The 23,591-nt window shown below is 53.7% G+C and overlaps 2 protein-coding genes across 11 annotated transcripts in view; one reads left to right on the forward strand and one right to left on the reverse strand.

The window, feature by feature from the left end:
• Positions 1-341: 341 nt before the first annotated feature.
• On the forward strand, positions 342-10,026 carry FBXO6 (F-box protein 6). Of its 5 annotated transcripts, none has more exons than XM_017504213.2 (7): positions 342-562; positions 1,267-1,268; positions 4,358-4,646; positions 7,250-7,376; positions 7,910-8,005; positions 9,295-9,430; positions 9,632-10,026. In XM_017504213.2, the coding sequence occupies exons 3-7, from the start codon at positions 4,361-4,363 to the stop codon at positions 9,863-9,865; spliced, it is 879 nt and encodes a 292-aa protein (XP_017359702.1). In that variant the 5' UTR covers positions 342-562; positions 1,267-1,268; positions 4,358-4,360; the 3' UTR covers positions 9,866-10,026. The 5 variants fall into 5 exon arrangements, with proteins under 5 accessions (XP_017359702.1, XP_017359683.1, XP_017359710.1 ...); XM_017504194.2 differs by lacking the exon at positions 1,267-1,268 and adding an exon at positions 3,330-3,431 and having other exon boundaries at positions 426-562; XM_017504220.2 differs by lacking the exon at positions 342-562 and adding an exon at positions 687-986.
• Positions 10,027-10,150: 124 nt separating this feature from the next.
• MAD2L2 (mitotic arrest deficient 2 like 2) overlaps positions 10,151-23,591 on the reverse strand; it is an 18,765-nt gene continuing 5,324 nt past the window's right edge. For 2 of the 6 annotated variants that reach the window (XM_017504244.1, XM_017504237.2), the window contains exons 2-9: positions 15,605-15,656; positions 15,393-15,511; positions 13,212-13,283; positions 12,524-12,624; positions 11,753-11,847; positions 11,373-11,446; positions 10,818-10,910; positions 10,151-10,486 (exon numbers count right to left, since the gene is read on the reverse strand). In XM_017504244.1, the coding sequence (XP_017359733.1) occupies positions 10,445-10,486; positions 10,818-10,910; positions 11,373-11,446; positions 11,753-11,847; positions 12,524-12,624; positions 13,212-13,283; positions 15,393-15,511; positions 15,605-15,644 (636 nt within the window). In that variant the 5' untranslated portion in view covers positions 15,645-15,656 and the 3' untranslated portion in view covers positions 10,151-10,444. Of the gene's footprint in view, positions 10,487-10,817; positions 10,911-11,372; positions 11,447-11,752; positions 11,848-12,523; positions 12,625-13,211; positions 13,284-15,392; positions 15,657-15,780; positions 15,800-16,075; positions 16,332-23,591 lie in introns of those variants that run through there. The other 4 variants (XM_017504232.2, XM_037729754.1, XM_037729751.1 and 1 more) reach the window with 4 other exon arrangements.

Genomic DNA, 23,591 nt, shown 5'->3' on the forward strand with positions numbered 1-23,591 from the left:
TCCTGCCTCAACCTCCTCAGTAGCGGGGATTACAGGCACGCGCCACCATGCCCAGCTAATGTTTTTGTATTTTTAGTAGAGACGGGGTTTCACCATGATGACCAGGACGGTCTCGATCTCTTGACCTCGTGATCCACCCGCCTCGGCCTCCCAAACTGCTGGGATTACAGGCTTGAGCCACCGCGCCCGGCCTTAATTTTTTTGTATTTTTAGTAGAGATGGGGTTTCACCATGTTGGCTAGGATGGTCTCGAACTCCTGACCTCAAGCGATCCACCCGAGAGTCACCACGCCCGGTCCCTCAGGGTTTTTGTTTGTTTGTTTGTTTGTTTTTACCTATGACGCCTACGGAGGTGACGCCCTAGAGAAGGAAGGAGCCCTCTGGAGCCCAGTGCTCAGCTCCCGCCTCCAGGGAGGGTCAGGGGAGCGGCCATACGGTCCGGGGACTTGCCCTGAGGAGGAAGCGGGTGCCGTTGCTGAGCCGCCCGCCGCCTGGAGGGGGAGGCTGAGCTTCAGGACACGCAGGCCGGCCGCCGCCAGGGCCCAAACCCCGTGGACCCCAGGTTCGTCTTCCCGCGGCGAGGGTGCGGGGCGGGGCCTGGCCGGGCGGGGTCCGGGACTCGGGTGGGGACCCAGCGCAGCGCTTGACGCAACTACACCGAGACCGAGGCCTTACGCTCGGGCCGACCCGGAGCTCCGCCGCTGTGCCCGAGTCGGGGGCTGGGGTCGCCGGCACCGGGGCGTGCACGCAGCACGTGGGTGCTGGTCCGCGCGGCTGGGGGGGGCGGGGCGCGTGAGCCCGGACTGGGGGCCTGGCTCCGGGGCCACCCAGCCGGAAGCTCTGCAGCTGCGGCCTTCCCAGTCATATCCCGAGGCCGGCGCCGTGTTCCGAGAAAGGTCAGGGGGACCTCCAGGCTCCCACGCGCCTGCGAAATCCTCCGCCTGCCTTCCCTCGGCCGCAGTTTCTGTTTCTGAGAAACCGGTGAAGTAAGAGCGCCCCGAGGGCTTGCTGGGAGGGTGGGCGCGGAGAAGGCGAGCACGGGACTCCAGGCCAGGCACTTGGGAACCCCAGTCGGTGTGAGGGGACTTCCTAGGGTTGGCATGGACTTCCCCACCACAAAATGCCCCGGGCGGGGGCGCAAGAAAATGCCGATTGAGCCAGAGACCAGACTTCGGTCACCACGGTGGAAAGCCATTGGTGCCTTGACACCTCCGGCTTGGAGCCCAGTGGCTTTTATTTGATCTACAGTCTAGACAGTGCCTTTAGAAGTTGCCAGCATTTACCTATTTTATTTATATTTTTTAGGCAGAGTCTTGCCCTGTCACCCAGGCTGGAGTGCAGTGGCCTGATGAGGGTTCACTGCAGCCTTGACTTCCTGGTCTCAAGGAATCCTCCTACCTCAGCCTCCTGAGTAGCTGAGACCACAGGCTCAGGCCACGAGGCCTAGCTGATTTTTTTTTCTTTTTCCTTTTTTTTTTTTTGAGACAGAGTCTTGCTCTGTCACCAAGGCTGGAGTGCAGTGGCAGGATCTCAGCTCACTCCAACCTCTGCTTCTGGGGTTTAAGCGTTTCTCCTGCCTCAGCCTCCTGAGTGGCTGGAAATACAGGCGCCCACCACAATGTCTGGCTAATTTTTGTATTTTTAGTAGATACTGGGTTTTGCCATATTGGCCAGGCTGGTCTCGAACTCATGACCTTGTGATCCATCTGCCTCAGTCTCCCAAGGTGCTGGGATTACAGGCATGAGCCATTGGAGCACCTGGCCTAAGTTCTTTTTTTCCAGAGACAAGAGACTCGCTATGTTGCCCAGACTACAAGCATTTTTAATTGACAGGTTTCACTTTTTATTTTTTATTTTTATTTTTTTATTTTTTTTAAAGGTGGGGTTTCACCATGATGGCCAGGCTGGTCTTGAACTCCTGACCTCAGGTGATCCACCCACCTCGGCCTCCCAAAATGCTAGGATTACAAGCGTGAGCCACAGCGCCCGGCCGATTTTGCTTTTTTTTTTTTTTTTTTTTAAATGCTTACAGTTACTTCTCAACACTTAGAAGACTTGACCACATGGGGTTTTTTTCCATCAAAACATTTTTTTTCTTTTTTTTCTTTTTTTGAGGCGGTCTTGCTCTGTTGCCCAGGCTGGAGTGCCATGGCCCAGTCATGGCTCACAGGCTAGCGGGCTCCTTCCTTCCCTAGCGTGTGACCTCAGCAGACCTCATGGACTCTAAGGTAAAAAACCTCTGAGGAGCCAGGTCCGGTGGCTCACACCTGTGGGCCACTGCAGCCTTGACCTCCTGGGCTCAGGAGATCCTCACACCATAGCCTCCCAAGTAGCTGGGACCACAGGTGCTCACCACTATGCCCGGCTAATTTTTTCACTATTTATAGAGACAGGAACTCCCTGAACTGCCAAGGTTGCAAAGCATTTTTCACGAGACACAAGTACCTCACCTGTTTTCTCTGCCATGCTAAAGTGTTCCTCCGTGACCAGGAGCCAGCATGCACCCACCCTCCTGTTTTCTGGGATGGGAGCTCTAAGAAGACTATGAACTGTGGCTTTAGCCAAGCCTCTATGGAAAATCAGAAGAGGTCAGTAAAAGGCTGGGTGTGGTGGCTCACGCCTGTAATCCCTACACTTTGGAAGGCCAAGGTGGGTGGATCAGCTGAGGTCAGGAGTTCAAGACCAGCCTGGCCAACATGGTGAAACCTGTCTCTACTAAAAATACAAAAATTAGCTGGGCATGGTGGCAGGTGCATGTAATTGCACCTACTTGGGAGGCTGAGGCAGGAGAATCACTTGAACCCAGGAGGCGGAGGCTGCACTGAGCTGAGATCGCACCATTACACTCCAGCCTAGTGACAAAAGCAAAATTCTGTCTCAAAAAAAAAAAAAAAGAGGCCAGCAAGTTTCTGTTTTTCTGCTTGTAGGTGGAAAACATTCTCTCCTCATGCATAAGCAAAGGAGGCCCACCTGGGTGACAGTGCAGCGCCCTGGCTGCCGGCCCGCCCCCACCTACCTGGGGTAAGTGCCTGGGATCCCATTAGGGGACTAACCAGGTGCTCCCAGGTAAGATTCAGGCCAGGGCCGTGGCACTACTTGAAGTTTTCCAGAACCCTTGTACAGTACAGAGGCAGAGGGAGGACAGTGTTGTGGGCAGGTTTGTGCTGGCAGCAATGCTAACCGAAGCTCTGTGCTCCACGTGGTCCTCCTGGCCCTTCCGGGTCTGGACAGTTACCCGATCCTTTTCACAGCTTCCCAGCTAGTCAGTGCAGGCCAGGATTCGAACCTAGGTAGTCTTCTCAGGCACCCTTCATCCGTTTGTTTTCCAGCAATCTCCAAGTGGACTCTGTCCTGACACCCAAAGCAGCCCAGTTGGGTGCTATGGGGGCTTCCCGTTGGGTTGTTTTATCACATCTGACTTGCAGGCAAAAGTGAGCTTCTGGGGAGAGGGCGGTGGTTTCTCAGCACTAGCCCACCACTGAATGAACATTAATGAGTCTGGGATATAAAAATGGTTTTATATTCTGGCCGGGTGCGGTGGCTCACTCCTGTAATCCCAGCACTTTGGGAGGCCAAGGTAGGCAGATCACGAGGTCAGGAGATCAAGACCATCCTGGCTAACACAGTGAAACTCGTCTCTTCTAAAAATACAAAAAATGAGCCAGGCATGGTGGTACACACGTGTAGTCCAGCTACCGAGGAGGCTGAGGCAGGAGAATCGCTTGAACCTGGGAGGCCGAGGTTGCAGTGAGACAAGATCGAGCCACCGTACTCCAGCCTGGGTAACAGAGCGAGACTCCATCTCAAAAAAAAAAAAAGATTTAATATTCTAACAGTGAACCCAGAGCATTAAAATAACAACAATCACCAAACCCTCACAGAACTCGCAGACAAGTGTGGCCTCCACAAAATCTTAGTCCGCCCAGCCCACTGGCTTTCAAATTAAGCTATCTTTTTTAACTGGGGAAGGGCCTTTTAAAAAATGTGTCTCTAAAGACTTTAGTATTTTTCTTGCACTCTTCTGAATGTGTGTCCCATGACTACTCTTTCCATTGAGGGCCTGCTGTTTACTGGAAGGACCCTCAGCCTCAGAAATACTCTTTTGTGGGGTTTTGGTTTTGTGTTTTTGGTCAGTTGCCCAGGCAGGAGTGCAATGGTATGATCGTGGCTCACTGCAGCCTTGAACTCCCAGGCTCAAGAGATCCTCTACCTCAGCCTCCCAAGTAGCTGGGACTCCAGGAGTGTGCCACCATACCTGGCTAATGCAGGGTTAGAGAGGATACCCTGGCCTGGTTCCCTGGGTGCCTGAGGGCCCACCTCCCTGATCAGGCTCGTAACCACTACTGCTCCCCCACAGGCCATGGATACTTCCGAGCCCACCACAGCCCTGGCCAGCATTAATGAGCTGCCGGAGAACATCCTGCTGGAGCTGTTCCTGCACGTGCCCGCCCGCCAGCTGCTGCTGAACTGCCGCCCTGTCTGCAGCCTCTGGCGGGACCTCATTGACCTCATGATCCTCTGGAAGCGCAAGTGTCTGCGAGACGGCTTCATCACCAAGGACTGGGACCAGCCCGTGGAGGACTGGAAGATCTGCTACTTCCTAAGGAGCCTGCAGAGGAACCTCCTGCGCAACCCGTGCGCCGAAGGTGCCATGGGGGCGGGGTGGAGGCTTCTTCCCATCGTCGGGCCTTGGCACTTGCAATTCCCACACTACCTGGAATGTTCTCTAACCCTAAACACCCACCTCCTTCCCTTGGTTCCTTCTCATTTTCAGGTCTCAATTCAGAGACCTGCCCTGTCCCCCCAATCTAAAAACAGCACTCCCACCTCTAGCATAGCACCCCCATTTCATGCCCTGTAACATTTTTCAGCAGTTACGGTGGCTCACGCCTGTAATCCTAGCGCGTTGGGAGGCTGAGGTGGGTGGAGTTCTTGAGGTCAGGCATTTGAGACCAGCCGGGCCAACATGGTGAAACCCTACCTCTACAAAAATACGAAAAAATTAGCCAGGCAGGATGGCAGGCACCTGCAATCTCAGCTCCTTGGGAGGCTGAGGCAAGAGAATCACTTGAACCTGGGAGGTGGAGGTTGCAGTAAGCCAAGGTTGTGCCACTGCACCCCAGCCTGGGCAACAGAGCAAGACCCTGTCTCTAAAAAAATAATTAAAAAATAAAACAAATAGGCAAGGTACAGTGGCTGACACCTGTAATCCCAGCACTTTGGAAGGCCGAGGTGGGCAGATCACTTGAGGTCAGGAGTTTGAGACCAGCTTGGCCAACATGGTAAAACCCATCTTTACTAAGAATACAAAAATTAGCCGGGCATGGTGGTAGGTGCCTCCCAATCACTTGGGAGGCTGAGGCAGGAGCACCGCTTGAACCTGGGAGGTGGAGGTTGCAGTGAGCTGAGATCACACCACTGCACTCCAGCCTCGGTGACAGAGCGAGACTCTATCTTTAAAAAAAAAAAAAGGATCCTGGGAGATGCCAAGACAATTAGGGTGGACTCCACTGTATAAATGAGGAGCTTTGGTTCCAACATGAGTGACTTCCCCAAAGAGGTACAACTGCCCAGCTTCCACGGTTTGGTCCTGACAGATAAAGGCCTCAAACTGTCCCTGCCCCAAATCCCAGAGGCCCCATAGGCAGTGCCCCACTCAGTCCCTCTGCCTGCTCCAGATTCCACTCAAAGCTGCCAGGCTAAGCTGCTCACTCTGCGTAACCCCACCTGACAGAGCTAGCCTTGCAGCCTGCCCTGCCCGGAGCCGAAGTGCTCAGTCAAGCCCTGCCGGTTCACACCAGCCTAGCTCCTGGATTTCTGTATTACTCTCCTGGCTCTCTACTGGGGACTTGAGAGCACCTGGAGAATAGCGGGCTCCTGGAGCAGGAGCGAGCGAACCATTTGAAAAGGGCCTGGTGATTGCCTGGGCAGCCCCGGTAGAGAAGCACCATTGTTTTCTAAGGTTCTCTAAGTCCACTGTGAAGAAGGTGACTGCTCCCCTGAACCTACGGAGCCCACCTAAGGGAGGTTCACCCATGAATGTTACCACAGCACCAGCGCAGAGGGCACCTGCTCCTCCACTTAGCACTGTTGCCCTGGGCAGAGGCCGTTCAAGCCCTGTGGAAATCTCAGGTTCCCATGACCCAACGACAAACCCACAAACCCATCCTCTAGGGCCTCCAGTCTCAGTTATGTAGTTAATCAAGGGCCTCACCCATCTGGGGGTGCCATCGGGGTCAAGTAAGCAGCCTGTGTTGGGATGAATGCATGTTAGCCTTTTTAAAATCTTTTACTTATAAAAAAAGACAGGGCCTTGCTATGTTCCCCAGGCTGGTCTTGAACTCCTGGGTTCAAGCAATCCACCTGCCTTGGCCTCCCAAAGTGCTGGGATTACAGGCGTGAGCCCCTGTGCCCGACCTCACATTAGTCTTTGAGACAGTACTTTCACAGGCCCCTTGTAATTTAATTTTTTGAGAACTGATACTTGGGTACTTCCCAGAGTTCCACTGCAATGCGGATGTGAGGAAGAGTTTGCATTCTTTTTTTTTTTTTTTTTTTTTTTTTTTTTTGAGATGGAGTCTCGCTCTGTCGCCAGGTTGGAATGCAGTGGCGCGATCTCAGCTCACTGCAACCTCCACCTCCCAGATTCAAACAATTCTCTTGCCTCAACCTCCCGAGTAGCTGGGACTACAGGTACGTGCCACCACACCCAGCTAATTTTTGAAATTTTTTTTTTTCCTTTTAGTAGAGACGAGGTTTCATCATGTTGGTCAGAATGGTCTCGATCTCTTGACCTCATGATCCGCCCACCTCGCCTTCCCAAAGTGCTGGGACTCCAGGCATGAGCTACTACACCCAGCCAAGTAACACATTCTTTTCTCCAGCTTCGTGTTAGGAGTGAGGCCAGTTTGGGACTGAGTGGGACAGAGTATCCCTTCCAAGGGACTTGGAGGCTGCCCAATTGTGTCAGATCAGAGCTGATATGGTGAGGACAGGTGGGAATGTGTTAGAGGGGTGCTGCAAGGTGCAGTTGGGGTACACTTGGGCTGGTGGGGCACTGACCTTGGCTACACAATGCCCTTGAGAAGGAACACGCTGGTTAACCCTTTGGTGTCCACAGCCCCAGAGACTTGAGCATGAGGAAGTCTTGCCTCCCAAGAAGGTCACTAATGCCAACCACGCTCCTTCCCACCCTCCCAGTACCAGATGGGGAGGTAAGGGGTCTCACCTCCACTTCTGTTCCTCCTAGAGGGTATGTTAGCTTGGCAAATCGATACCGAAGGTGGCAACTACTGGAAGGTGGAGAGCCTCCCTGGAGCCCACGGGACAGATTTTCCTGACCCCAAAGTCAAGAAGTATTTTGTCACATCCTATGAGTAAGGCAAACTGAACCTACCAGGCTTGCGTGGAGGGGACAGTCAGGACACCTTTGCCAAGTCTCAGGCAAAGTCTTTTGAAGGGAAGCCCTCTGTGAAGCTCAAGGGAGGTGGCCCAGAGTCACTGCTTCCTGGAGTAACTCAGTGACTTTGTTCATGGGCAGTGGGGGTGGGGATCACTGAAGCAAGCCAGGAGTCCATGGGGTGGTTAAGATAAGCCAGGGCTGTCTACAGCTGTCCGTCCCTAAGCCAGGAACTTGAGTTTACAAGAGTGCCCTGGAACACTGGGCTGTTGGACTGGGATCAGATGCTGCCCAGGCACAAGTGGGTCAAACTCCCTCCTTAGGTTTCTCATGGGCCTGCACTGGGGTAGGAGCCAGAGTCAGCCCCAGCCAGTGCCTGTCCTACAGCAGCCAAGGGATACCCAAGGTCCCCAGACCACCTCCCTGCATTCACAGGGCTGCCGAGGATTGGGTGAGGGAGGGCCATGCAGAGCACACCCAGGCACAAAAGCCCCCCACTCTGCTCCCCAGGATGTGCCTCAAGTCCCAGCTGGTGGACCTTGTAGCCAGCGGCTACTGGAAGGAGCTACTGGACACAGTCAGGCCAGACATCGTGGTTAGGGACTGGTGAGTAGCACCCAGGGCCTGTGTTCCCACACTCTACAGCCTCCTCTTACTGCCAGGTTGGGTGAGACAACCTGTCGCAAGTGCCCACTGTGCCCAGCAGTGTCCTAGAGCCAGGTAGCCCCGGCCTGTCCCCACTCTGCACCCAGACCCAGCATGTGTTCACCCAGCAGCACCTCCTGGCCTCCCCACCACCCTGTGACATGCCCAGCAGGACACAGTAGCCCCAGTGTGCAGATGCGGAGACTGTGGCCCCCAGGTGCGTTGTTACTGACAGGCACTTTTTTTTTTTTTTTTTTTGNATGTGAAATTGATCTTTTGTTTGTGACTTAGGTGTTCAAAAGTTTTTTATTCTCACAGTGACCAGAAGAAAATTCACAGCGCTGAGTTTTTATCCAGGAGTAGAAGAACTTGTCGACTAGTAGTTTTAAAGGGAAATGAGAGACAGAAATTAGTAATTTCAGTTGCTTTATAATTATATCCCCACTTTTTTTTTTTTTTTGAGATGGAGTTACTCTGTCACCCAGGCTGGAGTGCAGTGGTACGATCTCAGCTCATTGCAACCTCCATTTCCCAGATTCAAGCAATTCTCCTGCCTCAGCCTCCCAAAGAGACAGGGTTTCACCATGTTGGCCAGGCTGGTTTCAAATTCCTGACCTCGAGTGATCTGCCTACCTTGGCCAGCCCTCTCTGGACCAGGTGGAAACCCCCAGACCCCCTGGCCTACCTGCCTCCCCTCCCCTTTCCCTATTCATCCCTTTTTGAGCTCCTACTCTGTGCACAGAACTGTGCAAGGTTCTGGCCTGGCCAGTGGCAGAAGCAGGACCCCAGTTCTAGGCAGGCCTCAGGGCCACCACGCTGAGGATAACGGGGTGAGGCTGGGGGGTGGCTGGGCTGAGCAGAGGGTGAGCTCTGTGGCAGTCCCATCACACAGGCCATCCCCTTGACTCTCCCACTGAGTCCACGGCCTGGTCCACTGTAAATGCAGGTGACATGACTTGGACAGAGCTGGCCTCTTGGAGGGTCTTTTGCTTTTTGAGGTCACATCTTTAGTAGGATGCCCAAAAGAGTCCCTTATCTCAGATAGGGTAACTGAGGCCAGCATGGACAGGCTGCTCCCCGAGGGCCACAGCGGGGCATAGGGAGTGCTGAAGCCAGTTGTGCCTTGCAAGAAGAGCAGTGTTGGCCGATGGGAAATAAAGCTCCAAGCTCCAATGTGTAGGTCCCACCTGCCCCTACTCCTGGGGCCAGCCCTCAATGGCTCGGATGCACGGCTCTCACCCCCCCACCAGGTTTGCCGCCAGAGCCGACTGTGGCTGCACCTACCAACTCAAGGTGTACCTGGCCTCGGCTGACTACTTCGTGTTGGCTTCCTTCGAGCCCGAACCTGTGACCATTGAACAGTGGAACGATGCCGCATGGAGAGAGGTGAGGCCTCACCCCCTTGCTCTCCACCCACTCCTCCCAGGGCCAGGATGCCAGGAAGCAAGGGGCAGCCTCAGGGCCCAGGGAGCCCTGCTCTCTGGCCTGGAGCTGTTGCCTTCCAGCCTGGGCAGCTCCCTTAGAGAACCTGGCTCCTGCCATCCCTTCCCCCACCCCGGTGGTCACTTCCTCCCCTCCTCCCTGCAGGTCTCCCACACCTTCTCGGACTACCCTCCAGGCGTCCGCTACATCCTCTTCCGGCACGGGGGCCAGGACACCCAGTACTGGGCAGGCTGGTACGGGCCCCGACTCACCAACAGCAGCATCGTCATCAGCCACAAGATGACCAGGAACGCGGCCTCCTCCGAGGCTCAGCCTGGGCAGAAGCACAGGCAGGAGAAGGCTGCCCAATCGCCCTACAAAGTTGTTCTCCCAATCTGACAGCCGTCCATCCTGTGTCCGGGTCAGCCAGAGGTTGGGGTGGGCAGTGAAGTCCCTGTACCAGGGGCTTCTGCCCCCGGTTCAACCCTACCAGCTTGTGGAAACTTAATGTACTGTCACATAGCTCTGACGTTTTGTTGTAATGAATGTTTTCAGTAAAACCAGCCTGGGGTTGGTTTTCGGAGTGGGGAGGGGGGTCCCTGGCATTTTGGTGGAGAAACAGCCCCTGCCCCAGGTTACCCTGGCCATACCTGTCCTTCCCACTCCAGTTAGTGACAGCTCAGCTCAGGCCAGCCCTTGGGGCCCCTTTATTGAAACAACTCACAGCACAGTATTTGAGACAGACAGTGTTGGCCGGCGGAACCCCAGGAGGCTGAGAAGTCGAGGTCACGGCATCCTCACTGTCCTCCTGGGGAAGGCATCCTCCAAGTAGACCTGAGCGGCCCCGGGCTGGAGCGGGCGATCCACACACAGAGGCAATAAGAGCACTTGGAATCAGGGCAGCCGTGCAGCACTGCCCTAGGTGGGGATCCCCCAAAGTCTGACAGTTCAGGCATCAGTGGGGTGGCAGGTGCCCCCTCAGCTGCCTTTATGAGCGCGCTCTTCCACGTAAAGCTGCATCTGATGGACACAAGCAAACAGCCATGGTCACTGAGACAGCCAGGGCATCTCTGCTGGAGGACCCAGAAGACCCTGGTGGGCAGATCTCTGCCAAGGGTGGGGCCTCATGGCCATGGCCAAGGTGAAGAAGAGTAGAGATGGGAGAAGCTTTTACCAGGCATTCCCTCCTCCTTCCCTCCAAGCCCTCTAGCAAGGCCTCAGCACCAGGCCTCACTTCCTAAGCATCCCCTAAATAAAGCTCCCGGGTCCCCATGGGGCCCACCTTTAAAATGTCCAACTCACTTCCTAAGCATCCCCTAAATAAAGCTTCCCAGGTCCCCACGAAGCTAACCTTTAAAATGTCCGACGTCATGGTTTTCAGTGGAATCAGCCGGGGGTCATGCATGTGGACATCCTGCTCATCCGCCAGGATCCAGGGGAAATCCTAGGGAGGGGACAAAGGTCAGGGGGGTGACAGGGGGCAGGGCCCTGGCCTGCTGTCACTTTGTTGCCCCTCCCACTGCAGACCAGGGGCCTCCAACCTGAGCCTCGGAATCACTAGGGAGCTGTTGGTAATGCAGACCCCAGGACCCCCTACCCCCCACAGAGGCCGAGTCCATAGAAACCAAGTGATGAACAAGCCCCAAGCCCCTAGGACCCCATTCCCAGAGAGCCCCCACTTCAGAAGAGCCAGGATGAACTGGGGACCCCAGCCGGTCGCTATGCCTAGGCTCCTCACTACCCCAAGTGCCCAGATGGAGCAGTGGCCAGGCCTGAGGACCTGCTGGGTGCAGGCACTGCTGCCCCAACGTAATGAGAAACTGGCCACAGGCAACACCCCTGCCTGTGTGGAACTGCGGCATCAAGTTTCCAGAGCCTGCGCCCAGGTCGACCCGCCTCCCCTCACCTTGATGACCTGGATCTTCTCCATGTTGCGAGTGGCGGCTTCTCTCGTGTGCACCAGGACTGTGAAGGTACAGCCTGGAGAGGCAAGAGGTTGGTGGAGGCTCCCCTGCCGCCCCGGTGCCTGCCACTGGCCCCAGCCTCTTCCCACTTCCCTTGCTGGCTCAGCAGCCCCCCAGAGCAGAACAAGTGCTAAGAAAAGGCCCAGTCAATAGGGAGATGAAAGCCAGGTGGAGTCAATCAGGAAAGCTTCCCGAAGGAGGTGGACTCTCAGGAGTGAGGAAGAGATGAGGCTCAGAGCAGCAGACATGGACCTGGGAACACAGACCAACCCAAGATAACTGTGGAAATGCCAAGGGAAGAGAGGGTGGGGAGAGGACACACCTGGGGGGTTGTGGTCCAGGACGGCATCGCACACGCTGATCTTCAGGATGAAGGCTCGGAGCAGCTGCTCCACGTGAGACAACAGGGAGTCTGAGCTGGGAATGAGAGGAGGTCTTCCCGTCACACTGGTGCCCTCCCCTCCACCATGGGCAATTGACCTTGGATGCAGACCTGGGTATGGAGCCTCTCCTCCAGTGCCTCTGAGAGTGTTGGTTGCCTAGGGCCCAGCTCCCTATCTGATCCACATAATTCAAACCAGCAAGGGATAAAAGCAATGCCCAATCCCACTGGGGCAGGGGGTGAGGGGGAGGTCCAAGGAGGCCTCCCTATGTGGTTTTCATGTGCAGCCAGGCCAGAGAACCAGGACACCAAGCCAAGAGGCGAAAGGGCTTCCCTGAGGCCACACAGCCCGTGGGAACAGGTTGGTGCCAGATTCCAGCGCCCTGACGTCACCATCAAAAGCATGCAGTTGACCAACTAACACGTGTGTCAGAGGTCAACTTCCAGTGGACTGGGCACTTGCCTGGGAAGTCAGGAAACTGGTTCTGTGTCCTGAGCTCTGCCCCCACTCAGGTGACCCTGGGTAGCTCATGTCATCTCTCTGGACCCATCTCAGCTGCTCACAGGCTGTCCCCTTGTTAGGCTGGCGTGTCTTGCCCTTTCTCCTCCTGCCCCTTTACCAAGGTATTCAAGGGCTGCCTTAAAGGGGTGGGTGTGTCGCCAGAGGCAGACCTGACGCCAGCTAGCAGGTGAGGGGCAGGGACAGCCCACCTGATGGACAGCAGTGGAGGCTGGGTGATCTCAAAGACGAATTTCTCCACTGGGCGGTGCTCTTTATCCAAAATCACCACCACCACTTTCTCCACATCATTCTGCAAGGAAAGGAATCCCCCACTGCAGAGCCAGGCACCCCACCCCCTCTCCACCACCCCACCTCCACCCCCTGCCCAAGGAAGGACGGGAAACGGCCTGGTCACAGCCCTGCTTGGCTGCTAGGCCGGGGAGCCCCAAGAGCCCAGACAATGGGTTTGAGAAGTTGGCACCCTCTGATGTGAGTGGCACAGGCTGAGAGGATGCCTGGGGCCCACAGGGAAGGTCCCAGGAAGTCTGAGATCAGGACTAGATGGGGAAGAAACCCTGAAGGGTTCAGCCCAGACAGAACATTTAGGGTAGAGAACAAGGGATGGGTATGAGAACCCAGAACCCTCTTGGGGTAGCCCCTACTCAGAGCCAGCTCCACCAACCCAGGCTCCTAGACCCAAGGCACCCTGAACATGGTCCACATGCCTTGGGGCCTGTCCCTGGGTTGGGATGGTCTCCAGAGTGCAGGGTGCAGGCTTCTGGGTATTAGAGCCAAAAGGGCCCCGCAGAATCCTAGCATCGCGCCCATCCCAGAGTTGGACCTGTGAGCATAGAGGGACATGGGGTGAGGTGGCTGGGAGGCCCAGTGCCCCCTCACCTTCTCCAGGAGTGGCTTGACGCAGTGCAGCGTGTCCTGGATATACTGATTCAGCTCCGGATGGCAGGACATCTGCACACAACACGCTGTTAGTGAGGCTCAAAGCACAGACGGGGAAACCGCCCAACACGACCAGGAGCGCAAGTCCGCCTTCTGTCAGAGGCCCAGCAGCTTTCTAGGGCCCCTACCCAGGAAACCCCACTTTCCCTCATGAGACTTAGAACTGTGAATTTATCCATGGAGAAAGACGTTAGAAAATAAGACTCATGCTGGGCACGGTGGCTCACTCGTATAATCCTAGCAGTTTGAGAGGCTGAGGCAGGTGGATCACTTGAGGTCAGGAGTTTCAGACCAGCCTGGCCAAAATGGCAAAACCCCGTCTCTACTAAAAACACAAAAATAGGCCAGGTGTGGTGGCACCTGTGATCCCAGCTACTCAGGGGGCTGAGGCAGGAGAATTGCTTGAACCCAGGAGGCGGAGATTGCAGTAAGCCAAGATCAAGCCACTGCACTCCAGCCTGGGTGACAAAGCGAAAATCCAAAAAAAAAAAAAAAAAAAAGATAAGAATTCAATCCAAACACGAGAATTTAATATAGCATTAGGGGTTCTTATGTGGGGCCCATGGATTCCTCCAGAGTCTGAAAAGACCCTAAAGTTATATCTTTGTGCACTTGGGCGTTTTTCCGGAAAAAGGATCCAAGAAAATGTAATCAGCTTTCAAAAGTTAAGAACTAAGGAGCTGTGTGGGCTCAGGGAAATTTCTTAACTTTTCTGAGCTTCAATCACTTCATCTATGAAGATCTCAAAAAGAAAAAGTGAGGATTTAAATGAGGTAAGTGCCTAGTAGACAGTGAGTGCTCAATAAGTATCAATTCTTTTTCCTTTTCCCTGTAAAGGTGACTCTCAAGTTACTATGGGATTATGTTTGGATAAACCCATCAAATATCACCAGTGGAAAATGTATTTAATACATGTAACCTACCGAACATCACAGCTTAGCCAAGCCTACCTAAACACACTCAAAACACTTACATTAGCCCACAGTTGGGCAGGATTATCTAACACAAAACCTACTTCATAATAAAGTGCTCACGCCTGTAATTCCAGCACTTTGGGAGGTCAAGTTTGGAGATCACCTGAGGTCAAGAGTTCAAGACCAGCCTGGCTAACATGGAGAAACCCCGTTTCTACTAAAAATACAAAAATTAGCCGGGTGTGGTGGCACACGCCTGTAATCCCAGCTACTCGGGACACTGAGGCAGGAGAATCACTTGGCCCTGGGAGGTGGAGGTTGCAGTGAGCCAAGATCACAGCATTGCACTCCAGCAAGGGTGACAGAGCAAGACTCTGTCTCATAAAATAAAAAATAAAGTGCTGAATATCTCATGTAACATCTTGAAAACTATACTGGAAGTGAACAAACAATGGTGGTATGGGGACTTGAAGCCGGGACCATCTGGATGTCCTTTAAGCTTCTACTACTTATTCTCATGTTTCCTGAGTGCCTTTGAGTGACAGGCACTTCTAGGGACTGGAGCTACAGTGCCATGCACACTGCTCTGTCTGCCTTTTAGCAGACAGAGTTCAGGGCAAATGGTAAGGAGAAGGTGTTGGAGGTTTTTGGAAATTCCCTCCTCACACCGAGGTTTGCCAGCTTCAGGAGATCTTTCAAAGTGCAACCATGCCTCCAGGGTAACTCTTATCAGGCCTGGTCCCTAACTTCTGGCAAGGGAAATTCCCTTCTGCGGGGTGGGTAGGCAACCCTACTTTGGAACTGGAGGGCAAGGGCAGAGCCCTGGGGAATGAGGTATCCAGAAGTGGAAGAGGTTTTTTGTTTTTTTGAGACGGAGTTTCACTCTTTTCGCCCAGGCTGGAGTGTAATGGCACAATCTCAGCTCACTGCAACCTCTGCCTCCACTGTTCAAGCCATTCTCCTGCCTCAGCCTCCCAAGTAGCTGGGATTACAGGCATTAGCCACCACGGCCGGCTAATTTTTGTATTTTTAGAAGAGGCGGGGTTTCACCATGTTTGTCAGGCCGGTCTCGAACTCCCGACCTCAGGTGATCGCCTGCCTCAGCCTCCCAAAGTGCTGGGATTACAGGAGTGAGCCACCGCGCCCGACCGAAGAGTTTTTAAAAGTCCACCCTGTACCCACTCTGTGGTTCTGGGACGCGCCTCACCTGGACCGGCACGTTGTACTTCTTGCGTTTCTGGAAGATGCCCACCGGGTAGACCTCGCGCACGTAGAGGATGAGATGCACGGCCACCTCCAGAAACTCGCAGAGCACATCGGCCACCACTGCAGGGGGCACAAGACGGTGGTGCGCTCCACGAAGCCCGCAGGCCCAGACGCCACCCGCCCCCCCGGGGCCCGCAGGTTCAGCCTCCCTACCTTGGCCAAAGTTGAGGTCCTGTCGTGTGAGCGTGGTCATCCTTCCTGCAACCTGGGTGGTGGGGCAAGGGCAGGGGGTAGTTCCAGAGACTCAGGAACCCAGAACCCGCCCGCCTCCACCGCCTCTTCCCTCCCCACCGTCTGTGGGAACTGGGGCAGGACCTCCCGCTTCGCACAGGCTCGGGACAGCCGGGAAGGACTCCCACCCCCACGCTGGCGTCCGTGTTTGAGGGCATCAGCCTCAATCCACTGACCGCCCGCGCTCCCTCGCCCCGCCGCTCGAGGGGTAGGAAAGACCACAGCGGTGCCCGCGGAAAGGACAGGGCCGCGGACGCAGAGGGAAACAGCTGGATGCGCAGTGCCGGGAGCGCAAAGCGGGACACGCGGAAAGCAAAGCTGGGCTGGAATAAGACTCCGCCCCCTGCCCGGCAGGATCCCTCCCGGGGAGAATCCCGCCCCCTCTCCCTTTACCCCGATACCGGCTCTGGGCTCGGTTCCCGCCCGGGATCGAGCCCGGCCCCGCCGCGGGAAGCCACCGACCGGACGGATCGCGCCTCCCGCTCAACCCGGGGCCTCGGCGCCGCTCGGTGACGTTCGCGGAGTTCCGGCGGGTCCTAGAGCCCGATCTTAGCCACGCCCACTTTCCCGCCACGCCCAGGCCACGCCCATTCCCGCGCGGACCAAACCAGGGCTGGCACTGGGCGGTTCCGCCTGCGGGGGCGGGGCTGAGACTCACGGCGCCACCTCCCTTTGACTTCGGGTGGGCGCGAAGAAAACATAAGGTTGATCTCCACGATGCATCGGATCGCTACGTATCTTCCCCCAGAGGGCACTTCTCTCGCTCTAGCAGGCGCCGGAAAGGGTGGATAGGGATGGCTGGGGAGGGCCAGGGGGAGGGAGCAGCTGGGGACTAAGGGCAGCCACAAGTGAGCTAGCCCGAGTCACCATTTCTGCAGCTGCCCACCAAAAGCGAATCCTCTGGCTCGGGGGAGGGAACAGGGGAAGACAGGGGTGCACCGGTTGTCAAGACCCGGGTGAAATTTTAAAAATTTTTAAAAAGGGGACGTGCACTGGGGCCGCCCCCGCCCCGCCCCCACCGGGAACCTAAATGCCGCCTGGCGTGACCGCCCAAGAGGATGAACCCTTCCCGTCCTGCGTTTCACAATAGCTGAACTTTGTGGGGCTCCAGCCAAGTGCTGGGCACTGGACTAAGTGTGTCCGTGGATTATCTCACTAAGTACTCGGAGTAACTCCATGCGGCAGTTGCTGTGACTGTTCCCTTTATACAGATGAGTCAAGCGAGGTACAGAAGGGTGAATACCCTGCCCGAGTCTCCCAGCTGATGGGGTGGGCACTGGCCGAGATGCCTCCTCCCACTACATTTTACTGCTCCGAAGTCCCCCAGGGGCATGGACTCGGCCTGGAAGTCCTGAAAGGGCCCTCAGAGATGATGATATTATTAAAATAATAAAAAATATTTACTAACATCAAGCACTTCTTAAGTGTCAAACACTGATTTCTTTAATTCTCTAATTAACCCTACAGCTAAGTCTCCATTTTATAGTCCCACTTTACAGATGGTTAAACAGGCCCACAGTCATTCTCTAATTCGCCAAAATCATACAGTGGGAATACAAACCCAGCTCTGATGCCTCTGCTGACACCAGGGCTTCCACTGATCTTCAGCCCCCTTATTTTACAAGTGAGAAAACTCAGATCCGCGAAGCAGCCACGGAATGAGTGGGCAACAAGTCAGGACCAGAAGCCAAAAGGACTTTGCCTGTGACCTCCAGGGACGTTAAGAGCTTGTTAGTAGTCCCGTTGTCTGTTTGGACACAGATCTAGCCAGACTTGTTTATCATTTACAGCTCATTATAGGAGACCTGATCCTTCCCCCACAACCAGATGCTTTCAATCCTGCATTTCCAGACTTCTAATGCGGAGAGAAAAAGTAACCTGTAAGTAACCCATTAAGCTAGGAATGTCAGCAAAACATTTCTTCAAATGCAGTCCTAGGAAATCTGCATCAGAATCCCCCAGGAGCCCATTAATCACAGCTGCCCCACTGCCCAGAGCAACCCGATGGAGGTAGGGTGCACAGCAGGGCGCTGGCCCTTTAACAAGCTCCGCAGGGGCCCGGATGCCCAGCAAAGTGTGGGAATCGACACAGAGGTTTGGACTGTTCCCAGGGAATACCTGCATTTTGTAAAACTGCGATGCTCAACCCACAGGGATGGATGATTTTGTCTTAGGAAACTGATACGCTTGGCAGCACATGCTGGGCACAGCAACCCTTCTCAGGACGTGGGGACCCTGCCCACATCATGCCATTTCCACACAGAGCTGGCCGAGCGCTCGCTGGCTTATAGACAGTGTCCCATGGCTCCTTGAGATTGAGTCATTGCAGAACTGGGGAAACCGAGGATCTTTCCTTTCCCTCTCTGGAGGCTGTTTAAGCAGCTTTTGCATTGGTGACAGCAGTGGTGGTCATAGGGGGCAACTCCTTGCAAAGGAGCCCTTTGGACTGGGGCCTGGGGTGGGGAAACTGACAACTGAATGACTTCTGTGGGATGGCCTTCAGGACACAGTGTAAGGGGCATGGGGGCTCAAGTCAGGTGTTCCCTACATGGGCTCCCAGCCCCAGCCCTCTGTCCTGAGAAGACACAGTACAAGCCACCCATAGAACTCCTGACACACAGAGGTAAGAACGTCAGAAACACCTTGGAGGACATAAACCCAACCCTCATTTTTCCTTGGGGAAACTGAGGTTCCAACAGCTCTTGACACTGGGGTACCCACCCTGTCAACTAGAAACCAGTGGACAAAAATACCTGGGTCTGCAAATATTGTATGTTTTTACTTATAAGTGGGAACTAAGATATGAGGATACAAAGGTATAGGAATGTCATGCTGGACTTTGGGGACTCTAGGGGAAGGGTGGGGAGGTGAGGGATAAAAGACTACATATTGGGCTGGGCCTGGTGGCTCACACCTGTAATCCCAGCACTTTGAGAGGCCGAGGTGGGCGGATCACAAGGTCAAGAGATCAAGACCATCCTGGCCAACATGGTGAAACCCCATCTCTACTAAAAATACAAAAATTAGCTGGGCATGGTGGAGCACGCCTGTAATCCCAGCTACTTTGGAGGCTTAAGCAGGAGAATCGCTTGAACCCGGTAGACGGAGGTTGCAGTGAGCTGAGATTGTGCCACTGCACTCCAGCCTGGCGACAGAGCGAGACGCTGTCTCACAAAAAAAATTGAAAGACTACATGTTGGGTACAGTGTACACTGCTCAGATGATAGATGCACCAAAATCTCAGCAAATCACCACTAAAGAACTTATCCATGTAACCAAAAATAATTGCAATTAAAAAAAAAATGGCTGTGTTTGGGGCCTTGGGTTCACATCCAATCACAAACAGATGGAAGGTGGGTTAAGAGGCAGATGCGGAGGGATTCAGTTCTGACCCCAAACCCCCAAAAGGCTTTGGTCTCATTAGTGAAATGAACAGGCCAGACAGATGTTCCCTAAACCTCTCATGGCCTCAGGTTCCATGAGGGCAGGGCAGGGGCAGGGGATCGAGTCAGCATGGGACCACCGGAGGAGCTCTGCCTGGACTCCATCCACGGGCTCTTCAGCATCTGGTTTTCATATCTTAATCGCATCAGCATGATGGATGGTCACAGGATCCAGATTACATTATGGGGTTAATTTATTACATTTTTGAACGCCCGTCTGCTGGGAGACTGTTGTTCAAAGTTATTTGCATATTTTTCACCATAATGACAATATGTAGGAGGGCGGCTGGGAAGGAAGGATGGGTGTTTAGGAGGAGCGAGAGCTTATTTGCCAACTAGAGCAGGTCCCTGAGGATCTGCGGCACGGAGGGAAAATCACTCCCAAAAGACCCTGAAGTGGAAACTGAGAAGGTGAGCCTTGAGTGCCAGCCCAGCAAAGACAAGACCTGCATGGACAGGGGAGGACTGCTGGGGACTGCTGGGGTTTATGGAACACACACACTGTGAGTGAACCAGGTGATGCGGTTTCCAGACCCCTCCCATCCCCACCAGGCTTATGGCAGAATGAATCATCTCTCCCGCCCTGCCTAAGGTTCCCAGGACACCAATCCCATGGGGTACGGGGGACATACAGAGTGAGTCACACATAGCCTGGTGACAATCCCCCAGCACCCTGATGGTCAGGCCCATCCAATGGCAATACCCCTGGGAAGGGACCCAGCCCCTCATTCATTATTTCAGTACTGTGCCTGGCCAAATTCAGGTTCTCTCTCTCTCTCTCTCTCTTTCTCTCTCTCTCTCTCTCTCTTTTTTTTTTTTTTTTTTTTCCCAAAGACAGGGTCTCTCCTTGTCACCTAGCATAGAGTGCAGTGGGGCAATCATAGCTCACTGCAACCTGAAACTCCCGAGCTCCAGGGAGCCTCCTACCTCAGCCTCCTGAGTAGCTAGGATTAAAGGTGTGCACCACCACACTTGACTAATTTTTTAAATTTTTTGTAGAGGCAGGGTCTCACCATGTTGCCTAGGCTGGTCTCGAACTCCTGGGCTCAAGTGATCCTCCTGCCTCAGACTCCCAAAATGCTGAGATTACAGGCTTGAGTTACAATGCCCAGCCCAAATTCAGGTTCTCAGTGAATGTGTGTTAAATGAGTGAATGAAAGAATGAATGACAGAGGAATGAAATGATAGTGGACAGTGGCTTATCGCCACTTGCCTGACTTGAATCCCAACTGAGTCTGGATGAGGAGCAAAAAACACCAACTTCAGTGTCGGGGCTGTGGCTATGCAGAGAAAAGCTTTTTTCAAAAACAAAAGCAAGGGCTATGGCATGTTTCGTAGGGTGTCCCTAGCACCCACTGGACCTGCTTTTATGTCCAACTTGCTGTTTCTCTCCCCAGCACTGCCCCTTAACCAGCTGTGAGGCCCTTCTTTCTCTGATCCTCAGTTTACTCATCTGTAAAATGGGACGATGGTAGTTCCAATTTCATAGGATTGAGCCAAGAGCAAATGTTTATGTTCATAGTTATAAAAATATAAAGTGCACAAAGCCAGGCACGGTGGCTCTCGACTATATTCCCAGCTTTTTGGGAGGCCTAAGTGGATGGACCACTCGAGCTCAGGAGTTCGAGACCAGCCCGGGAAACATGGCAAAAACTCTACAAAAAAATAGAAAAAAATAGCTGAGCATGGTGGCATGCACCCGTAGCTACCTTGGGAAATGGAAATGCGGCCATGGGAGAGATGGAGTTTTGAAAAGTGTGACAGCTTGTCCAGAGTGTTTGCCCTGAACAAGCAAAGTGGGAGCTGAAGTGGGAGGATCACTTGAGCCAGGGACGTCAAGGCTGCCGTGAGCCATGTTTGTACCACTGCGCTCCAATTTAGGTGACGAAGTAAGACTCTGTCTCAAAAAATAAATAAACAAATAAGGCCGGGTGAGGTAGCTCACACTTGTAATCCCAGCACTTTGGGAGACCAAGGTGGGCACATCAACAGGAGTCAAGAGTTCGAGACCAGCCTGACCGACATGGAGAAATGCCATCTCTACTAAAAATACAAAAAAATTAGTCGGGCGTGGTGGCGCATGCCTGTAATACCAGCTACTCAGGAGGCTGAGGCAGGAGAATCGCTTGAACCCGGAAGGCGGAGGTTGCGGTGAGCTGAGATTGTGCCATCGCATTCCAGCCTGGGCAACAAGAGCGAAACTCCTTCTCAAAATAAATACATAAATAAAGTGCACAAGGCCTGGCACATAAATGGCCAGTGAATGGCTGTTATGACCATGATCTTAAGCACTACATGTACTATTTAAGCCCCTAGAGCAAACACTCTGGACAAGCTCTCACGCTATTTTTTTTTGAGACGGAGTTTCACTCTTGTTACCCAGGCTGGAGTGCAATGGCGCGATCTCGGCTCACCGCAACCTCCGCCGCCTGGGTTCAGGCAATTCTCCTGCCTCAACCTCCCGAGTAGCTGGGATTACAGGAACGCGCTACCATGCCCAGCTAATGTTTTGTATTTTCAGTAGAGACGGGGTTTTACCATGTTGACCAGGATGGTCTCGATCTCTTGACCTCATGATCCACCCGCCTCGGCCTCCCAAAGTGCTGGGATTACAGGTGTGAGCCACCGCGCCCGGCTCTCACACTTTTCAAAACCCCATCCAAACCATCCTTAGTGGCACCCCCATGGCCCCATTTCCATTTCCCAGGGCAGCAGGCAACTCCCAAGGTGCCCTAGAGAGGACACGCAGGATCATGGAACAAGATGCCTAAAGGCAACAACGGCTTCCGGCGGACAGCTCCTCTCCACTCTCACCTGGCCTCCTGGAGTGAGGCCCGACCTGGACAGTTGACCTGAGATGGCTTCCAACACTTTAGCCAGAGCAAACTCCTCACACACCATTCCCTCTGTAGGGGTCTACTGATTCCCCAGTGTTGCTGACCCCTCAGCGATTGGGATCATCTGCTCTTTTCTTTATTCATAGAGACAGGGTCTTGATGTGTTAGCCAGGCTGGTCTTGAACACTTGGCCTCCGGAGTTCCTGCCTCAGCCTCCCAAAGCTCTGGGATTACTGGCATGAGCCACTGCGCCTAGCCTGGTCATATGTTCTTAAACTCTGAGCTTCTATCCGAGACACAAAATGTATTTTTTGAGACAGAGTCTCGCTCTTGTCACCCAGGCTGGAGTGCAATGGCATGATCTCAGCTCACTGCAACCTCTGCCTCCGAGGTTCAAGCAATTCTCCTGCCTCAGTCTCCCGAGTAGCTGGGACTACAGGCATGCACCACCATGCCCAGCTAATTCTTTTGTACTTTTAGTAGAGACAGGGTTTCACCATGTCAGCCAGGCTGGTCTCGAACTCCTGACCCCAACTGATGTGCCCGCCTCGGCCTCCCAAAGTGCTGGGATTACAGGCGCGAGCCACTGCGCCCAGCCTGAGACTCTAAATGTCTTATACAACGCCAGGAGTGTCCAGATATTCTGAAGCTATCCTGGACCACAAGGTAAGAACTTCTAATCCAGTTAAACTGCCACTTAAAAAAAAAACAACTTCTCTATTGATATATACTTCACAAATCATAAAGTTCACCCTTTCACTGGGTGCAATTCAGTGGTTTTTAGTATAGTCACAAAGTTGTGTATCACTACCGTCTAATTCAGAACATTTTCATCACTCCCCGTGTCTTGAGAAGGGTTGCTGATGCCCAAAGTGTGCCGCCAGGTACATTAATTCATAAACCACTCATCTACTTTCTGACCTATGGGCTGTCCAATTTTTTTAATTGTGAATTTTATATTTTGGAGACAGGGCCTTACTCTGTCACCTAGGCTGGAATGCAGTGATGCAATCACAGCTCACTGAAGCCTTAACCTTCTGGACTCAAGTGATACTCCCACCTCAGCCTCCACAATAGCTGCTGGGACCACAGGTGTGCGTCACCACACCCAGCTAATTTTCTTTTTGGAGATGCAGTCTTTCTCTGCCACCAAGGCTGGACTGTAGTGCTGCAATCTCAGCTCAATGCGACCTCTGCCTCCCAGGGTCAAGCGATTCTCCTGTCTCAGCCTCTCAAGTAGCTGGGACTACAGGCACCTGCCATCGTGCTTGGCTAATTTTTAAATTTTTAGTAGAAACGGGGTTTTGCCATGTTTGTCAGGCTGGTCTCGAACTCCTGACTTCAGGTGATCCACCCACCTCGGCCTCCCAAAGTGTTGGGATTACAGGCATGAGCCACTGCGCCTGACTTGGACTTACCAATACTGAACATTTCATATAAACGGAATCATACAAAATATGGTCTTTTATGTCTGGATTTTTTTTGTTTGTTTGTTTGTTTTGTTTTGTTTTTTTTCGAGACGGAGTTTCACTCTTGTTACCCAGGCTGGAATGCAATGGCGCGATCTCGGCTCACCGCAACCTCCGCCTCCTGGGTTCAGGCAATTCTCCTGCCTCAGCCTCCTGAGTA

This window comes from Cebus imitator, unplaced genomic scaffold (genome assembly GCF_001604975.1).
Source record: "Cebus imitator isolate Cc_AM_T3 unplaced genomic scaffold, Cebus_imitator-1.0 Scaffold15, whole genome shotgun sequence".
NCBI classification, from domain to species: domain Eukaryota; kingdom Metazoa; phylum Chordata; class Mammalia; order Primates; family Cebidae; genus Cebus; species Cebus imitator.

Coding starts and splice junctions, on each gene's coding strand:
- FBXO6 (XM_017504213.2), top strand. CDS start 4,361: ATGGATACTTCCGAGCCCACCACAGCCCTGGCCAGCATTAATGAGCTG. Junction 4,647..7,249: donor GCGCAACCCGTGCGCCGAAG/GTGCCATGGGGG, acceptor TGTTCCTCCTAG/AGGGTATGTTAGCTTGGCAA. Junction 8,006..9,294: donor GACATCGTGGTTAGGGACTG/GTGAGTAGCACC, acceptor CCCCCCCACCAG/GTTTGCCGCCAGAGCCGACT.